This window comes from Mesoplodon mirus (genome assembly GCF_964341445.2).
Source record: "Mesoplodon mirus genome assembly, chromosome: 6".
In the NCBI taxonomy this organism is placed as follows: Eukaryota; Metazoa; Chordata; class Mammalia; order Artiodactyla; family Ziphiidae; genus Mesoplodon; species Mesoplodon mirus.
The window spans coordinates 88,684,544-88,700,829 of NC_138982.1; the positions used below are offsets into that span (position 1 = coordinate 88,684,544).

Genomic DNA, 16,286 nt, shown 5'->3' on the forward strand with positions numbered 1-16,286 from the left:
GGAATATAAGCAGGAATTTTTTTTCCTTGTCTGCCTCCACCATTTGTTTAATCTCCTTGAGGTATCTATGTTCCCAGTACTCCGCTCTGTATCCAGCACAGTGACCTCTGTAAATGTTGATTCATTTGAATATTCTCGATAATGACAGCTTGCTAGACCCAGGGCCTTAGACCCTGACTAGAACCATTAAAACCTCTCTAATCCTGACTCCTAGCCTTACTCAGCCCCAGACCACCTTTCCCATAATTTCCTCATTTGACTGCAGGAGCTCATTCTCAGTGGGAGATTCCCTCTGTTGTGTAGGATGGATGGATTGTAGCTATCTTCCAAGCCTGGTTTCTCCATGAACAGATGTCTAAAATCTCCTTCACTCTCCCAGAGAACCAGAAAGCTACTGTTTCCTGTCACAAGCATATTCTACACCACGTCTCTCAATGCCTTCTGAGTACCACGAGGTGAGGTTTATTTATTCTCTTATCTAGACTCGAATGCATTTCCAGAATTTCATAAGACTAGCCCTGTACACTGTTGACATCCCTATGGTAGTATAGGTTTTGAAGACAAGAAGAGTTAGGATCAAATTTAGACCCTCACTAACTGTGTGTTCTTAGGCAAGTTGTTTAAAGTCTATGAGCTTCTTTCCTCCTTATAAAATGATTCCTAACCAGTAGATTTAGGAGGATTAAATGAGGTAATTAAAATAAAGCATTTATTACTGTACCTGGTAAAAGCAGAATCGCAGTAAATATTCCTTTCCTTTCCATAACTATGAGTATCTCTGTAACTAATACCCACCTACCCCAAACTCTTTGCACCCAGCAATAACCTTTGATTCAATATACTTTCTTTTGATATTGATTTGTGTTCCTGTCTTGTCACATTTTCTGGATTGCTGACACTTGCTCACACCTCCCCATATTGCCTGAACTACTTAAATTCTTACTTGCAACCTGTTCCTGATTTCTGATAACTGCAAATGTCTTCATCTCGAGACAGCTGACCTAGAATGTAGGTGAATGTACCAACTTCTACTTGAGGACTTTTTTTATCCTGCCAGTCTGACTCTAAACTGAAGATTCAGATGATTTAGGAAGAAGTGTTTCTCCCTGGAGGTAGAACCAGGTTTAGATTAAATAATTCTTGTTGAAGTTTAGGATTTGTGAATGAGGAATCAAGTTCTATCTAGATTTCTTTTTGCATTTTCTTCAAAACTGACTTCTATAGGGGTAGCTTTTTAAAGGATATTGTTCTTTCATAAATAGTTCTTTAAATGTGCTTTTTAAAAGTATACTGTTCTTGCACAAATAGTTCTTTTTAATATAATCTAAAAATTATTATTGACTCAAGTACTTTAGTTCGTTCAAGGGGGTCAAATGTAAATAACATTAAAAAATTCAAACATACTTCTTGCCAAGACTTGCTGACCAGTATATAAGATTTTCAACTTTGCTTTTCTTGTCATAGTACTTGTTCTTCTTTCTTCATCTCCTTTAAGAGCAAATAATTTCCTAAATGGTTATCATATAAAACAAAGTAACATCATTAAAGTGAGGTCACCAAAGCATCTCATTAGCTTCAAATAGATCTATGCCTCTTCAAAACACCACATTTTGTACCATATGTTGACAGATGGCAAGCAGTACTATGCTGAACATCAGCAATTAGAGCAATTGGATCAGCCACTCAGGATAATCAAGCAGAAAACAAATGAGAAATAGTTGGTTGGCTTGTGGTATTTCATTTTGCAGTTTTCCAGGCACTGTGAAGGGTGAGTCCCTACAAATTCTCCCCAATAGTCTAGCACATGAAAATGCTCCTTTGTTTTTAGAGACCACTCCACTCTGTTAACTAAACCAGTCTTGGAATTTGCCTCTACTCACACCTTTGCAAAAATAAAGTCGATATTCCTACATCATTCAGGTTCTAAAGGCATCTTGGCATGAAGTAGCCAAGTAAGTTAAACTGGTGTTTCTCAACATTTTCCCCATGTCTGCACTGATGAGGAACATGGTACACTCACATTAGCACCAGCAAGTGCTTAGAATAGTAGCATGTATGCGTGGTTTGAAAACTCCCTCTGATGAATCTGATAGATCATGCTAACCATCCTCCATCTCCTAACTGAGATCACAAACTTATGCAAGGTTGTGAGGTATTTTGTTGAATAGTAAATCTCCTTAGAAATCACCATAAGTAAAAAGTACAATTCACCGTGTACCTAAGTCACAGCAATACCAGGCAAAATAAACCTAGGTTTTAAGAACTGTCAGCCTAATTTGTTCTTCTATGCCACGGGTTCAGTAGCTAAATCTCCCTTTGTGGATTAAGGAGAACACTTGGCCCTCTGAATTGCACTATGCCACAGCCAGTTTACTGAATCCTCAGGGATATATTCAGAGGTGTATCATTAAAACATTTTTCCTTTATCTGAAGGAAACAGTCTTTTAGCAAATCAAAATATGTTTTGTGAAATGGAAAACATTCACTATCTCAGAGAAATCATATCCAGGTTTCAGTCTTACTATCTGATCTGGGTTATGACACCTTTTACTCTCTCTTCTTTTGCTGTTACATTAAGATTTTCCGAGGTCCTATGAAATCCAGTTTCATTATTTTGGACCCTACTTAAAAATAACATTGCTATTACTTTCTTTGACTTTGTCCCAGGGAAAAAAATAATATCATTCTTCTCCTTTCTGCTGTTTTTACCTACTTGGTGATATTGTTAAGTACAGCCTCTATTAATGAAAAGTTTATTCTGAGATTATGTGTGAAACACTCTAAATAAAAACAAAACATGGGGCTTCCCTGGTGGTGCAGTGGTTCAGAATCTGCCTGCTAATGCAGGGGACACGGGTTCGAGCCCTGGGCTGGGAGGATCCCACATGCCACGGAGTGACTAGGCCCGTGAGCCACAACTACTGAGCCTGCGTGTCTGGAGCCTGTGCTCCGCAGCAAGAGAGGCCACAATAGTGAGAGCCCTGTGCACTGCGATGAGGAGTCCCCCCACTTGCCACAACTAGAGAAAGCCCTCGCACAGAAACGAAGACCCAACACAGCAAAAATAAATAAATTAATTAATTAATAAACTCCTACCCCCAACATCTTCAAAAAACAAACAAACAAACAAAATAAAACAAATCAATAACTATGATGTATTGAGCATGTACTATAGGTTTACAACTATGCTAGGTATTACACGGCTCTGATAATAAAAGAAAGTTTTGGCCACTGGAGTTTTATAAAGGGATCAGAAGTCAGATGATAACATTCTGAAATTTTTCACTTTCAAAACAGTCGTCCAAAAATTCCTTTGTCTTTCAACTGCTGACCAGCATTGCCACAATTTTCTTAAATCCCCTGTAAGTGCTTTTAATCTAACTACCACAATGTTTCATTCTATCATTTTAGTGAAGATTACTAATTAGTAATTGACAAATAAGTTTTGTTAGTTGTTTGATGGTTTCTCTGCACACAATATTACCATGTTACAGCTAAAGAAAAGTCCTGTGATATGGTTAGACAGATTGGATTGGAAAATAACAATATAGGTACTTCCTCTGTCAATAACTGAGTTTAGCTTTGTTTGCATTTGTGAAGGAGTCATTTTTATGCTTTTAATTTCATTAGAACACTGAAGATCTGGCATGGTTTTTTTAATGGAACTTATTTCAATAAATCAGTTTTGCCTGGATCCTTATAAATATATGCCCTTGAATAGGAACATAAAGTAAGGTATGGATTCTTGAGCTTCTCACCCACTTTTTATCTTATTTTAGATATTTGGCTCATGACATTACTTTAGTTTTCTTCCATTCCTGAATCAATGGCCCTTTGATGCTTAAGAATGAATACAGCTCTATCCTTGAGACAATTTTTCAGGGAATAAAATACATATTAATCTTTCTGTCTTTCAATACCAAATGTATGCAATCTGAGAGTTCCAGAAGAAAAATATTATCTCATTTTACTGATAATTACTGCATTCTTTTTTAAAGAATCTATCACATAAAACATAGTCAAAAATCAAACTTGCACAATTACAAAAGAGAAGGGACATATTTATGAATCCAGGGAACAAAGTTTGACACCCTTGTATAAACACCAGGAAAGTTTGGTCTTCCACATCCATGTCCCCAGCTAACAATGCCAGTCAAAATCCATTTTCCATCACTTTTTCTTCGACAGGACAAAGGTCCACCCGAATCTCCCTACACAAGAAGATAATGTAAGTAAAAAGCACATTTGTCCCATGATCATCAATTTTGCATTAAGATGTCTAATGAATTGTGAGCAAACTCCTACTCTGACAGGTTCTTGCTTGGCTAACTACTATGCAGTTTGGGGAAGTAACAAGAAATAATGTGAAACTTCTAATGTCATTTTAGAATTATTTTTCCTATAATTAAAAAGGTGCATTCATCATAAGAAACTAGATTCTTTAGGCCAAAAGTGACATTAGAAGATTCTTGCAGAGGAAACAATTCTCACATACCTCTAAAAAAATAACAAACCTCAATAGTAGTAATAATGACAATAATAATAATAGCTAACATTTATTTAGTGCTGGTATGTGCTAATCACAGTTTTGGGTCATTTAATCCTCACAGTAACCTTTTGAGGCATGGTTATCTTGGAAGGTAGGTACACTTCTACCTCTGGGCCATGCAACTTTAGTGTTGGCTCATGGCCCTGAGGAAGAAAGAAAAGGAGACCCTGTTTAGTGAGCCAGGTCCAATTACGAAACCCCAAGGATCACTGGCTGATAGTTATCACAGAGAAATCACCCTCACTTGAGAGTCCTTTCTGACATCTTAACTCCAAAAGCAAAGGCTGAAATAATTCAATGTTTAAACAGAATTCCTACAGTGCTCATTATTTAAAGTATAATATCTGGATTTTTATTTTCTTATTTTGGAGCATACCTGAAGCTACACCTTACTCAGAGGCAAAGATAAAAAAAGCATTCCGAATGTGTCCCTGGATGCCACCCCTACAATTCTAAACCTGATTAGGTGAATTCTAACTAGTAGGAGACTGAGATCTTTTTATTTTAACTGTTGCCACACCGACTCTACGAAGTCTAATTTAACCTCTAAACCCGGGTGGCTATGGGGAACAGGACTATATAACCGACTAGCTGCAGGAAGCACCCAAAATATAGTGGCTTTAGCATTAAGAGGTAAGGGTTCAAATCCCAGCTCAACTAGCTGTGTTACCTTGGGTAATTTACTTAGGCTCTCTGTGCCCCAGTTTCCTCTTCTATAAAATGGGGATGAAAAATAATTTGAATGAATTTATGTAAAGGACCTAGTACAGTGCTTGCCACAAAATAGGAGCTTAGAAGATAGAAGTCACTACAGTATTATAATAAGATGATTTTTAAGGTTATGTAAAGATGCGGGAACAGCTCCCCTGCCCTCCTCATTCTCTAAATCACCTGTTCACTTTTTGTCAATCAAATAGATATCTGCATACATTGGAATCTGAGGCTCATAGAAATGTCCCCCCAAAGGTGACCTTCAACTTCACCACTGTCAGGAGGCCTATCCAGAGGCATAAAAATGAGTGTCCCTGTCACCTCTCCCACTCCGCTTTCCTTTCCCCCAGCCTATGCGTTAAAGGAGTAAGTAAATAAAACACTGTTTCTTTAGAAGGTACATGGCCACTGCTAAGAAATAGGTAGTGATCCTAAAACACTGTGTGTGTGCGTTCTGCTTTGTTTTTTAGTTTTTCGTTATAAGAAAATCATGGCAGAATGATAAATGCTGACTTCATTCCCTAATTGTTGGAGGAAAATACATGGTGACTAGAAAATGAGTTTTACAGATCCAATTACTATTTAGTCACCTTTTCCTGATCTCAGACAATTGGGTTATAATTAATATATGAATGAAGGTAGGCCCCTGCCCGAGTTATTACCCAGTGTTGTATAGATTAAACATGAAAGCATCTATGGAAAGTACACCATGTTAGGCAAGGGAAATGTAAGATGACTTACCCTGCAAGCATCTTTCTTGCCTGACATGACGCCCGCACAGAGCATCCTCGAAGTGATGATCCCATAGGTGGAAACACAGAGGGTTTGGTCAATGAGCTCTACCTCTGCTTGCTGCAAAACAGGGGAGCCTTTATTGTCTGGAAAACACATAGAAGTAGAAATCACAGTAATGATTACATTTACTTTATTAGACAATTTACTCATTTTCTCCTTTTACCCTCAAAACAATTTTTTAGGTAAATTCTATTATGATAACCATTTTTCTGATGAAGAAATGGAGGCTTAAGAGGATAAAGGTCTTAACCAGTGGCACAAGAATAGCGAGTAACAGAGCAGGATTCAGATCCAAGGCCTGACTCGACCATCTGAGCTACTGTGCCATACTCCTTCACCAAGTACCTCCTGCCTTCAGGACTGTGAATCAGCAACAGTTATTACCAATACTCACTGGTCAGGAAGACCCCTTAAGTGGAGCATGATAACTGACACATGGGAGTATCCTAGGAACCATAAAAACATAATACTGTGGATATAGCCCTTTCACTTCCTTTTCTAACCTATGTAGCTAAGATGATTCAGAAAAATAAACACTCACACACTCATGCTTGTAAAGAAAATGTCCCATGATATGGTGGTTGAATAGACTCTTTCCTCTTGTGATATATGATGATGTAATTAAAGTCCTGAGCACAGTCCTGATAGATTATAGGTGTTCGAGCAGTGATCTGCCTTCCCTCAGGAGGGCCAAACAGGTGGTGAATTTCATGATTTCAATAACTAAATGTAGGCAGTTAGCACTGGAGAAGCTGCCCATAGTGAATCTTTAGAGAGTGTCAAAGCAAGGCCAAGACTTACAGAAAATGTATCTGTCCTAAGCCCTTGGAAATGACTGCAAGGGAATCCAAGATGACTGGGAGGTCAAGGGAAAGCATTAGCTCTAACCTTTGGATTAAAACTTTGGATTCCTCTCCATACTGTGTATTTAGAATCCTAGGCCATAAAAACCTTGGCAGGACAGATGTAGGAACTTCCCTACCATAAAGTCTGACCTTTGTGCATATGAAAAAGGATGCCCCCTCTGGGTGGAAGAATTGTAAAAAGGCATCCCCTCTGCGTGGATCAATTCTAGGCTGATTTAACCCCTTATGCCTGAATCTGCACTCTGGTAAGCTAAGGGCAGGCTGGATTTCAGCCCTCACTCTCATTCACTTGGCCAGTTAGTTGCCCTTGTAAAGGACATACTCGTATCATCCTCCAGACAACTGTCTATGAATTGACACAGTAAGGTGTGTGTGTTTGTGTGTGACAGAGTATCCTTCTCTTCTTTATGAAAATTAGTCAATTTTTTTGGATGAAAGGGAACTAGCAAACCCCTCTGAGTTTGCAAAGGGCCCATACTATCTATCCAGCCCTGCCTTGCTCAAAGAGCTTCCCTTAAGAAGTGGGTCCTGCTTCTTTTTGAGGCAAGGGGAAAGCATCATAAAACAAGAATTATAATACTCTCCTCCATTCCACCTCTCAGAGTTTTTAGAAGGCTCCATGAGATCATATATAAAAACCCTCTCCATGAACCCTAAAGCACTACACCAACACGAGTTACTATGATCTGGAGAGGAGGGCATGGTGTTCACTGACACATACATACCTGCTTCATGCCTTCGCCCCCAGCCGGTCACCCAGCACTTCTCTCCACTGCGCACTTTCTGGCCAGCAGGAGGAATGCATATTGGCTGAATGAGCTGTTTCAGGGTCTCAGGCCAGGCGACACTGAGCTGTAGCAACGCAATATCATAGTCAAAGGTCTGGCTGTTATAGTACTCGTGGACCACAATTCTTCTCACTGGGGAGACGAACTTGGCATTCCCCTGCACGTACATGCCAAGGTGAGCAGTCCATGGTGTGGGGTCGGAGAGTCTGGTACAAAAGGAATGAAGCACAGAGTCAGAGGCCTGAAGAACCAGACATGGTTTGGAAAAGAGCACTCCACAGAGGGAGGAGGGCTGCAGGAAGGGAGGTCTGACTTTCAGTCCCTATCCTAGACGTTGCCTCTGTCCATGGGCATGGCAAGGAACACAACTTCTCTGAGCCTCCCTTGTCCCCTTAGTAAAACCAAAGATGGAGTAAGGTAGAGCAGGGCTGGTGGATGATAGTTAAGTTCTAGAAAATTTCCTCAACCACACTCTAAGGACCTGCTGGCAATTTTCTTGCCACCAGTATTTCAGGAATCACACACAGGTCAAGATTGGTAGTGACTGGAATTCATTTGTTACCTTCTCCCTATTCAAGCTGACAGTGGTATTTGATGGAGACAGACAGGGCCAGTAAGACGGTGGTCTGGGGATCCTTTTACCAAATTCAAATGATATGAATACCAAAATAGATTAGAAATCAAAGTATTCCAAGCAGGAATGTAAGGAAACTTCTTCTTGAAAACTACCAGAAGCCTTAAAGATCACTGCTCTAACTGTTCAAACTTGACTATTCACAGGGTCCCACTCCCTATGAGCCCTTCCAGAATTCTAATCCTGACCCCAGTATCCTGGCATGAAGTCACCGAGGGTCTTGTAACCTCCACCTGAGGTTTCTGTCTCCATGGGTGTAGCAGCCTTGCTCTGGTGGGGTGAAGAGAATGTGGAAGCTTTGGAAGAAAAATAAGGACAGATCCCAAAGAGTGTGGCCCCTTATCTGCTTAGCTGACATCTCATGGGCAGCACTGGGGACCCAGGGGAGTATTGAGGGTCACGTATTACTTGGAGCAGTTTCTTAGCATAAAAGACTAATGGTGGAACAGAAGTGTAGCCGTTTTAGTCATTAACAAGAATCCTGTAATTTCCAGGAGAAACAAATACTCTAATTGTGTAAATTCATTGAAATACTCCACTTTAAAAAATTCTGAATGAGAAATGAATGGCATATTTTTGTACCTAAGCTCCAATAGATTCCAAATAAGGTTACTTTTTAGTTGTTTTCTGAGCTTTCTTTTCACCCTTAGCTGGGAGAGTGTCTGCCCCATAATAACCCCATTTAGTAATGGCAGACAGAGCTCTTCGGACGACAACCCTAATGGACTTTTTCATGATCCCTCCATGATATTGTGATTTATAATAAGAAATATATACTTGGCTTTCCTTCCATTTGGCATAGAGCTCCTAAAACCCTTGGAATTTCCTAAGTGATGAGAGGGGCAAATGTGTCTTTTGTTATGTTAATGAGGTTACTTTGGGACTGCAGCTAAGGCTGGGGGCTGGTCACCAGGAGAACCAACTATGTGATTGGATGGTTAGAACTTTCAGTTACACTCCTGACCTCTAGGGAGGAATGAGGGGCTAGAGGTTGAATCCATGGCCAATGACCAATGATTTAATTAATCACGGCTCTGTAAGGAAGCTTCCATAAAATTCCAAAAGGACTGGGTTTGGAGAGCTTCCCGGTTGGTGAATGCATGGGGATTCGGAGAGAGTGATGCACACCAGGAAGGCATGGAAAATTCTGTACCCTTTCTCATACCTCGCCCTATGCATGCCTTCCATCAGACTGTTCCTGAGTTATATCTTATTATAATAAACTAGTAAGCCAACAAGTAAAATGTTTCTCTGACTTCTGTGAGCTGCTCTAGCAAATTAATAAAATCCAAGGAGGGGGTCATTAGAACCTCCACTCTATAACCAGTCAGTCAGAAGATCAGGTGACAACCTAGGCTTTGGATTGGCATCTGAATTAGGGGGAGAGGGGTAGTTTTGTAGGACTGAGCCCCTAAACTGTTTAATCTGTCTATCTGGGTAGACAAAGTCAGAATTGAGTTGAATTATAGGACACCCAGCTAATGTCAGAGAATTGCTTGGGACTGTGGGAATCCTCCCCACCTCTACACTGGAAATTGGATGCAGAATCGCTACCCTCACGCTCTAAATAGGGATACCTGTACCCCAGTAATCCCTTAATACCCATTCTCCACACATTCCCATACTCTATGGTCTTCACACGTTCCCACAGAATTCCTTCTGACTTGAAAGCCCTATCCTATTTTCTCAGTCTGGTAAAAGCCTGTTCATTATTGATATTCCTTTGTGTTCTTCTCTTTATATCAATAATACCTAAAAAGAATGTTTGGCATACAATTGATGTCACAAAAACAAAACAAAATAAAAAACCACCAACTGAATGGATTGAATGTGTCCAACAGGGAGCTTCTTCCCACAACATGGGAGCAGGTGTATGGTCTGTGGTCTGTGGTCACTTCAGAGTAAGAATTGAGATGCCCTACCTGTTTCCATGGAAACAGTGGGCGGCCGAGAGAAGCCACTCCCTGGAGATGACTGAGGCTCCACAGTAGGCAGATCCAACAAAGTGGAGGCTGACTTGCCATGGCCAACCCCCTTCCAGGGTGTCGGTGCCCCCGATGATGCGGTGGAGGGTGGAGGGACTCCTGCTGCAGCCTTTAGGAGAGGAAGGGTCACATGAATTAAAGGCAGACTTGGAAGAAAAACTGGAAATCCAGTCAAGTTTTGAGCTGGGTTGGGAACTGACTAACCAGATAAGCAATTTGAAATCCCCTGCTTATCTAGAGAGGCGAGATGGGGGTCTGTCTGAAACCAGCACCAAGAAATCACTACCTCCCTCCTGAAATTAGGCCTTGACACAGAGTCTCTGTACAATAACACACATGAGGGGAGGAGGGGACCTATTAGTAACAGCTGTACTGATAAGAACAGGAGCCGTGGAGTTCAGGTTGTTAGGTAGAGAAAAAAGATTAGTTCCAAATGCAACAGAATTGAGAAGAGTGTCCTTGAAGTTGTGCTGATTTGGGAGAGAATTTGTAAGTCCCAAACAAATGAAAACCTAGTTGGACTTACCTGGTGGCACAGTGATTAAGAATCTGCCTGCCAATGCAGGGGACACGGGTTTGAGCCCTGGTCCGGGAAGATCCCACATGCCGTGGAGCAACTAAGCCCGGGGAACCACAACTACTGAGCCTGTGCTCTAGAGCCCATGAGCCACAACTACTGAGCCTGCGTGCTGCAACTACTGAAGCCCACGCGCCTAAAGCCCATGCTCTGCAACAAGAAATGCCACCTCAATAAGAAGCCTGCGCACCACAACGAAGAGTAGCCCCTGTTCACCGCAACCAGAGGAAGCCTGCGCACAGCAATGAAGACCCAATGCAGCCAAAAGTAAAATAATTAATTAATTTAAAAAAAAACCTAGCTAAGAAAAACTAGTTATCAGAGCAATTATTTTCCAGTGTAAATAGTATTGATAAGGATACATAATTAACAAGTTGGCACATGGCCAATTAGAAACCACACAACTAATAATAACATAGGGTGGATTACTGTTCCCAGGTCATAGCTAAGGAACAAACCAGCACTTGACATTGATCACAACATAAGGCATAATTAACAAAGTCATCCATGGCATTCCAGTACCTATTTCCTTTCTCATAGGTTTTTTAATTTAAGAGCTTATCCCTTGATTAGAGTTATTAGAAAGTGAAAGTTCTCAGTATAAACATCTAGTGCATGAATGCTTATTATCAAGAAAGAAGACAGACTCCACCCTAGAATTTTTAATTCTGAGAAACCATTTCAGATTCAGTTCACCAATGTTTACTATTCTTCCCTGGCCTGTGGCAACTTCTGCCTGGGGCATTACACCAAGAAGGGAATAAAAATGAAAAAACAGACCAACTGAGGAACAAATACAAAGGATCAGAAGGAACATGTTTCTACTCACTGCAGCCTTGCTCATCACTTCCATCTGGACAGTCCACAGTGCCATCACATTTTGCATTTTGTTTCCTAATGCAAATATCATTGCCGCACTTAAAAGTTCTGTTGTTGCACGGAATACCTAAAAATGAGCAAAGGAGAAAGGATTTTTCCTACTCAGAGACAGATTTGAGTGAATGACACTGAATTCCGTCCACAACGGATGGCTTAGCCACAGGATCGGTGTTTGCTGCTCTGGGAAACATGGCAGAGGGAAATGAAGCGACCCCACACTGTCCCGTCCCTGCATCTCAGCAGAGCCACTGAAAGGAAGGCAGGCAGGTGCACTGGTTGAGAATCAACCCAATAGTTTCTCCTTTCTTCCACTGTAGGGGAGATGCCAAGCAGTTGGCCATATCGGTGGCTTAAGCCATGGCTTCTTTGCCATTACTTTACCTTGTTCTCCAAGAAAATTTCTGAGCAAAAATCAACACCATACTCAGTCTTTTATACCATTGGGGGTGGGGGGGAATGGACAGATTTTGTGAATTACTGCACATTTGTTCACAACTCTGGCAGTGTGTGTTTTTGCAGGGGCCAGAATAGATCATACCCTATCACAGTATCTGGCAAATCCCCCTATATCCGATCCTCAGTTTCCTTGAGTCGTGAACAGCATTAGAAGCAAGTCAGCAAGGAAAATCTCCCAGAGTTCACACACACACACACACACACACACACACACACACACACACGCTCCACCCCAATTAGAGTGACCAACTCTTCCACTTTGTCTGGGCCCAGGAGGATTCCCTGGACCTGGGATTTTCCGTGGGGAAACTGGGACAAGCCGATTGCCCTAACCCAAGAGAGATATTTTGATTTGGGCTTAGAAGAGTCTGGTTAGAAGAACAGCAAAGTGCAGAGGGCTCCTCCTCACTTTGAGTGCAATTCTGCTCATCCCGGCCATCCTCACAGTCCCTGAAGCCGTCGCAGACCAGAGGGCCATGCTGCCTGAAGGAGCTGGAGTTGCAGGCAGGTCTAAGAGTCACTGGAAGGAGAACAGGCAGAAAGCTCGTGAGCCCGAGACATCAGTTGGGACTCCCTGATGACCAGCAGTGCCCCTCAAAATGTGCAAATGGTTAAGATGACTTAAACAAAACAAAACATGTGTTTTCTCAAAACTGACACCTCCATGAGGAAAAGCAGATGTTTAAATTTTGGTGTAATTCTTAGCACTTTGAATTTTTCAGATATGACTTTTGCTTGTGGAGAAATACATTAAACTCTGGTGGTTTGTTTCTTTAATTACAATTAAATGCATCATAAGATGTTAAGGAAAATAAAAATCATAAACTGTTATCTAAATTGGACTTGTCTATCTTCCTAAACAAAGTGGAGTGTCCTGAGATTGGGGATTTTGTTTTACTCATCTCTGTTCTTCTGGCGCCTGATCAAATAGTAGGTGCTCACTAAAAGTTTGTAGACTAGATTAACGAATGTGAGATCTTAAAGAACAACAAACTTGTAGTCTATTGGTAAGGAAAACTCTCTTTAAAATTATTTTACCCTGAGACATTCATTCCCTGAACTAGGAAATACCAGTGTAAATCTATTACAATTTTTCTTTTTGGAATATTTTCGGGAATTGCCTTTAGACCAGTGACAGACACAATATAGTAGCAAGCGCTCTTAGAAGGTATAATTCCTTAGACATTTCTGGTTTTTTGAAAAGTTATCATTTTTGTTATCTGCTCCTGTTTTTTCAGAGGTATGTCTTGTGAGGAGCAGGGGGGAGGACGTTGCTGCCCTGAAATAGTTCATTTATTTACTCTGAGAGTATCTAGTACCTAGGCAACTCCTAGAGAATAGCTCCCAACATGGCATGATGAGAAATGATAATTACTAAAAAACAGTCCTTGTTACAAAGTAACAATAATCACTTTCATTTGGAGCATAATAGTAGGGAATAAAAATAACATAAAAAACAAAAGCAACCTCAATCACTATATAATGGTATTTATTTTCTTAAGAAATAGAAGACCCTATAGATTTAAATTGTTAATGAAGGCTAAGTTAAGAGGGTTTTATCAATTAAAAAAAGGGGTGTAGAGTTACAGGTTATTTTTTTATGAACATAATTTTTCAGTTAGTTATATTAACTTTAATATTTCTCCAAAATATAGAAAGATTAAATAGCTTCATCATTGCAATTGTATTGGAATTAAACTCTGGATCTTTAGGAGAAAGGGTTGCCAGTGGTGTCATATGGTCCAGTGAACTACTCTCCCCATATTACTCCCTGAAACTGGAGATAGATTCAGGAATTATGTGCAAATAGTAATGAAAAACCAATACAGAGACTCTCTGCCCAAAGTAAGAATATCCAAAACCCCACCACTTAGTTATTACCAATGTGATGTTGATGCAAACTATACTGGTAAAAAAAAAAATCAATTCTTTTATTCTCAACACCTGTGCTCCATAAATGAGCATGCTGAAAGTGTTTACTTCTCTGCAGATTCTGAACTTCTTTCTAGAGGAAAGATCCGTGCTTTAAAATAGGATTATGTTTCAGATTGTGGCTGATTGATTTACTAACCATAGATCCTCATTCTCTATGATAGTATTATGCATCCCCACCCTTGCCATGGCCCCAAAGTGTGCAGAATAAACTTCCCTGCCCCTTGACTATGGCCTCAGCTATTTGACCGATGGAATATGACACAAGTGATGATGTGCCAGCTCCAAGACCAGGACTTAAGAGGAACCTTATATTTTTGGTCACCCCTCCTTTGCTTCTACCACTGCCAGGGCCAGGCCACTAGCTCAACAAGGAAAAGAACCATGAGGAGTAGAACCAACCCCAACCTGAGAAGAACCAAGCTCAGGAGGCTCCGGCTTAAAGCAGTGCCAACCAGCTGAGGCCAGCCTAGATTGGTCATACCTGAGACAACACACAGATGAATGATCCAGAACAAATGATTGTCGTAAGCCACTGAGTTTGGGGGATAGTTTATTATGTGGCAATAGATAACAGCTACAAAAGACCCAGGATGTGCATCAGCAGCAACAGTGATCCTGACAAGCTATTTATTCCTAAGAAAGTCATAGTAAAAGCTTAAATACCCACCACAGAAGAGTTCATCACTTTCATCAAAGCAGTCATTTACTCCATCACAGCGCTGGGCCTGAGGGACACATAAACCGGAGGAGCATCTAAAAGATCCAACAGGACAGGCTAGAGACAATAAGACATAGGAAATCTGTGTGGGTCCCTAAAAGTCACCAGACCACATTAACAAAGAAATGTGAATTGTTAAGTGGCTGAGTGGCAACATAGCGGTAGTAATTATACAATTTCTCCATCAAAGCAAAGCTATAGCTAGTAATTGAAAGACCAGAAAGGACTATTTAGGAACAAAGAAATCAAACTAATCCACCAGAAGCTCTGAGTCAACATTGCAGGCAGGTCACATGTACAAATTCCTACACCTCCATCCTCGACTCAGCAAACTGGCTTTATCACAGACTTGAAGAAAGAGAAAGCTGGAAGATGCCTTTGAGTCCAGTAGGCTCAGGGTGCAGTCTTTAGAATCCCCAGGGAATTTAAATGGCCTTCTGGTGTTTCTGAATCCCCTATGACCAGATGCATTATTCTGATGGTCTGTGCCTTTAATTACATTTTCAAGGGATCTCTACGGCAAAATGTATTAGTAACCACTGATCTTAGAAGTTGGACCTAGAGAGATTAGTGACTGGTTTCAAAACTCAGGACTCCTAGGGCACTTCAACCAGGCTACTCATCAAAGATCCATTCCCTGGAATGGAATCTTTAATCCTGGGCTTATAGCTAAACATGATAGTAATAGTAAATCCTTTCTCTCTGCCGTGGTCTGAATATCTGTGTTCCCCAGCCCCCAAATTCATATGTTGAAATCCTAATGCCCAGGGTGATGGTAGGGGGAAGCAGGGCCTTCAGGAGGTGATAAGTGATGGAGGCAGAGCCCTCGTGAATGGGATGAGTGCCTGCCTTTATAAAAGAGGCCGCACAGAGCGCTCTCACCCCTTCTGCCATGGGAGGGCACAACGAGAAGTCTGAGACCAGAAGACGGCCCTCACTCAACCATGCCGGGCACCCTGATCTTGGACTTCCAGACTCTAGAACTGTGAGAAATAAATTTCTGTTCTTTATAAGCTACCTAGCCTGTGCTTCGTGCAAAAGAATGGGGAGGCTGCATGGTCAGGTCAACCACTAACTCAACGGCACATGATGGAGAGCATGAGCTCCTAGGAAATATTCATGGTTTGAAATAAGAGTTAAAAATAAGATAGCTTGGGCTTCCCTGGTGGCTCAGTGGTTGAGAGTCCGCCTGCCGATGCAGGGGACACGGGTTCGTGCCCCTGTCTGGGAGAATCCCACATACCGCGGAGCGGCTGGGCCCGTGAGCCATGGCCGCTGAGCCTGCACGTCCGGAGCCTGTGCTCCGCAACGGGAGAGGCCACAGCAGTGAGAGGCCCGCATACAGCACAAAAAAAAAAAAAAAAAAGATAGCTTACTAGTTACCTGTATCATT

The 16,286-nt window shown here is 41.2% G+C and overlaps 1 protein-coding gene across 3 annotated transcripts in view; it reads right to left on the reverse strand.

The window, feature by feature from the left end:
• Positions 1–3,948: 3,948 nt before the first annotated feature.
• The window catches only part of TMPRSS7 (transmembrane serine protease 7), a 49,322-nt gene continuing 36,984 nt past the window's right edge, over positions 3,949–16,286 (reverse strand). For all 3 annotated transcript variants that reach the window (XM_082625737.1, XM_082625739.1, XM_082625738.1), the window contains 7 exons: positions 14,843–14,950; positions 12,650–12,760; positions 11,735–11,851; positions 10,266–10,437; positions 7,647–7,915; positions 6,002–6,138; positions 3,949–4,211 (listed from right to left, as the gene is read on the reverse strand). In XM_082625737.1, the coding sequence (XP_082481863.1) occupies positions 4,041–4,211; positions 6,002–6,138; positions 7,647–7,915; positions 10,266–10,437; positions 11,735–11,851; positions 12,650–12,760; positions 14,843–14,950 (1,085 nt within the window). In that variant the 3' untranslated portion in view covers positions 3,949–4,040. The remainder of the gene's footprint in view (positions 4,212–6,001; positions 6,139–7,646; positions 7,916–10,265; positions 10,438–11,734; positions 11,852–12,649; positions 12,761–14,842; positions 14,951–16,286) is intronic.